This window comes from Pteropus vampyrus, unplaced genomic scaffold (assembly GCF_000151845.1).
Source record: "Pteropus vampyrus isolate Shadow unplaced genomic scaffold, Pvam_2.0 Scaffold182, whole genome shotgun sequence".
Lineage (NCBI taxonomy): Eukaryota > Metazoa > Chordata > Mammalia > Chiroptera > Pteropodidae > Pteropus > Pteropus vampyrus.
Window position 1 is genome coordinate 2482982 of NW_011888963.1, and position 3602 is coordinate 2486583.

Genomic DNA, 3602 nt, shown 5'->3' on the forward strand with positions numbered 1-3602 from the left:
TGCCTACAGCACCTGGTCTTCCTAGGTGATCTCCCATCCAAGTACTAGTCACGCCCGACCCTGCTTAACTTCCGAGATCAGACAGGATTGGGCGTGTTCAGGGTGGTATGGCCGTAGACACAATGTATTTTAAATGCCATTTTTTCTAATATCATTTTTATATTCCCAATGACTTTGTATAGCACACTTAAACTTTTCAAATGTTAGTACATACATGGCTTAGCTTTCATTCTTGTTTTTTTAAAAAAAATCTTTATTCAAGTTCCCTAAATATTAACTACCTTTAATGAGAGATGCCATTTTTCAATTCCAGGCAGCAAGTTTAATGCAGAATCCTCAAGTTCAACAGCTGTAAGTATATAGAAAGAGAGTATTACATTTTCCCCCTTCCACTTGCCAAGCTCCTAAGTTAAGCACATCTCCAAAATGATAAAACTGCCTTGAATGCCAGTCAATTGAAACTTAAAGCCACACACATTTGGCTTGACCTTCTACACAATGTAGGTATATTTAACTGACTTGTCCTTGGCTAGTATCTTACTTGTTAAGAATATTTGCCAATCCAGTGATATATCTCTTGCCTATTCTAGAATGTCAGGAATGATGACAAATGCCATTGGGGGACCTGCTGCTGGAGTTGGGGGCTTAACTGACCTGTCTAGCCTTATCCAAGCGTAAGTGTTACTTAAAATAGAAATAGTATAAAAGTATTTTATGTTTTACACTGTCTCTAAGGTGAAGGGACCAGGGCGTTCTTTTTTAACTTTTATCTTTTACTGTTAGTATCAGTGGCCTCACTAGTTATTAAATGTAAAAGAAGTTTATATAAGTTATGATTTTCAGACTGAAGGGCAAGAATATAGAAGATTTGGATCCAAGAAAAAGTTCTTTGACAGATTTGAATAGATACTCAAGGATCGAGATGAAGGTCAAATAGCTACTTAAAGTATGCATTAAGTACATGTATATTTAAAAATTGTTAGATATATTAATGTTCAATTTAGGAAACTATTTTATTCAGACTTTTTCAGTGCATGTCATCACTAAAAGAATTCCTTGTATCTTCTCATTACCTTTACTTTCATCCAAGTTGCTTCAGATACACTGCTTTTTGAATTTTTTTTTTTTTAACACATTAAGTTCCATGTGGTTTCAAGCTACCAGGACAAAGCCCACCTCTTCCATACACACACACCCTTAATCTCCTCAGCTCTTCTACTGAGGAATTTGGCCTTCTCTATGACAGGCTACTTTGGGAGCTTTCCCTTCACCAAAACTTTGTAGTAGCCAGATTGCACCTCATCAATGATGGGAGCAGCTTTGGTCTTATTTTTGGCAACATTTACGCCTGTCTGCTCACTGACCAAGGTCCACAGTTTATCAAGGTTGACAGTTGGGCAGAAGCTCTGGTCCTACCTTAAGTGGTAATGCCTCACACCAGCTTTCCCAAAGTAACCTGGGTGATATCTGTCGAAGTTGGACCTGCAGTGATGTGTGCCACAGCATTACCTCGGCCTCCCGGGGGGTTCCGGTGCTTGCTGATGCGGCCCTGGCCGTGGCTCACATGGCCCCGAAGTTTCTAAGTCTTCCTCAGTTTGGATGGCCTGTCCGTGATCGAGAGGAAAGAGAGCTTGGTTGCTTTTTGAATCTGTCTGTGATGCTGTCACTGAAAATTTTATATGAAGCCACAAGTACCATTTGCTCTTTGTGGTCACGACCATGTTACCTCATTTGCAATATTGCATTTTTAGAGTGATAAATTTAAGTGGCATGATTATAGCGATGTCTAACACTTGCAACTAAGAAGCACACATGAGGAATTTATATTAAATATCTTTACCTTTTTAGAAATCAGTTCTGTTCATGACTTATGTACACATCCCAAAATGAGTGTGACACGTGTCATCTGAGAGACTATTAAGTCTTGACTATAAGAGCAAATACCTTGCATTATGTTTGAGCACACACAATAAAAGCATATATATTTTTTAGCCCTTTGTTTATTCATAGTTAAGCACTAGAGGGAGTGGATTTCACCCAATTCAGGAACTCACTCTTTAGCTTGGGTGTTTCATTTCTTAAAAAGAGCAATGCCCTGTAACAATGCTATATAGGGGCACTGGTAAACTTACAGATACTAAAGTTGTGATGCTAAAACTTGTTTTTATAGAAGTTCTCCTTAGGTAGTACCCACATCCATTGCAGTTCTTTTTGCATGAGTATGGTGTGGCTGGGAATTCCCTAATTCATGCCACTTTGCCTCTTTACTTACAGGGGACAACAGTTTGCTCAGCAGATACAGCAACAGAATCCTGAACTTATAGAACAACTGAGAAATCACATCCGGAGCAGATCATTCAGCAGCAGCACCGAAGACCATTCCTGACTTGACCGAGGACCCTAGCCCAGAATGCAAATGGTTATGGCTCTGAAGCGTTTGCTATAGATAGTGGCCAAAAAACAAAAACAAAAAACCTAAAGAATAAATCTGTCTAGACAATAAGTTTATCACAGACTTGAACATAATATAACACCTTTGTAAATGAATGATCAGTAGCCTTGTTAAGTGCCAGTACACACTGGACAGGGTACCATTTTCAAATCATCATCATGTTTGTACATTAGACTTAATAGCAGGGTATATTGAACAGTAAGGCCGTTAGTTGCTGAGTTCTCTAGCTCCAAATTCCCTTAAGCAGACTTTTGAAAGGGGAGGATGACTAAGAGGAAAGGTTTCTCATGCTGGGTTAGAAGAAATGTACTTGCCAGAATGGCTGGAGAGAAATTTGTTATCTAGGTTTAGCTTCAATAATGCTATCAGTAATGAATAGATATCATAGGGGCCAGTACTATCAGTAATGCTGCTTGTTCTGATGTGTGACAGGGAATCCTAGGATCTGGTGGAAAGCAGCACTTGGTGGAAGGGCTGTTTTGAAAAGAATAAATAGATGCTGTGACTGTGTAAAAATTGAAGGTAGGTAGGATGCTCAGGTTTTCTGCATAGTTCTTAACTTATCTTGCCTGCAGTTTTGTATTGATAACATTAGCATGGCCAATTATGCTAAATGCAGAATAAAATACATTTAGAAATCCTTAATGGTACTGCTTAGGTCAGTTGTGTAACTATTCGGTTTAACTAGCACAATTTTTCCAGTGGTGACCTTACCATGGAAACTCTCAAATATATATATATATAAGTAAGCCTATGACTTGGCTCTTGACTTAAGGATTTTCTAAGTGGTGTTTAATTATGTACCCATAAACACTTTTTTTTTTTTAAACTCAGTAATTATTTATGGATTACAAAAAGCATCTATCACTAACAATGCTTGTTCATGTAATCCTCTGCTATAATTTGGTTTGGCATGTTGCTTTTATGCTTAACCTTAATTTGATGCAACCTAAACATAATGGGGGCTTAAAATATTATATATTGAGATTAAAATATATGTTAGTTGGTGAAGAGAAGTGGCATTGTTAGGTATTAATGGCATGGCTCTAGAGTGATGGATGAGACCGTTCTAATTCCAACTGGAATTACTTTTGTTTGTGAATTATATAATTTGTTAAGTTAGGCAGACATGCAAGATTTCACAAGTGTG

General features: G+C 37.9%; 1 protein-coding gene and 1 pseudogene across 3 annotated transcripts in view; one reads left to right on the forward strand and one right to left on the reverse strand.

Annotated features, from left to right (window-relative positions):
• On the reverse strand, positions 1-119 carry LOC111746309 (annotated as a pseudogene).
• SGTB (small glutamine rich tetratricopeptide repeat containing beta) overlaps positions 1-2508 on the forward strand; it is a 40754-nt gene extending 38246 nt beyond the window's left edge. For 2 of the 3 annotated variants that reach the window (XM_023537211.1, XM_023537212.1), the window contains exons 9-11: positions 314-351; positions 591-674; positions 2275-2503. In XM_023537211.1, coding sequence (XP_023392979.1) covers positions 314-351; positions 591-674; positions 2275-2386 — 234 coding nt within the window. In that variant the 3' untranslated portion in view covers positions 2387-2503. Of the gene's footprint in view, positions 1-313; positions 352-590; positions 675-2274 lie in introns of all 3 variants that reach the window. The other variant, XM_011371073.2, reaches the window with a different exon arrangement.
• The last annotated feature ends 1094 nt before the right edge of the window (positions 2509-3602 follow it).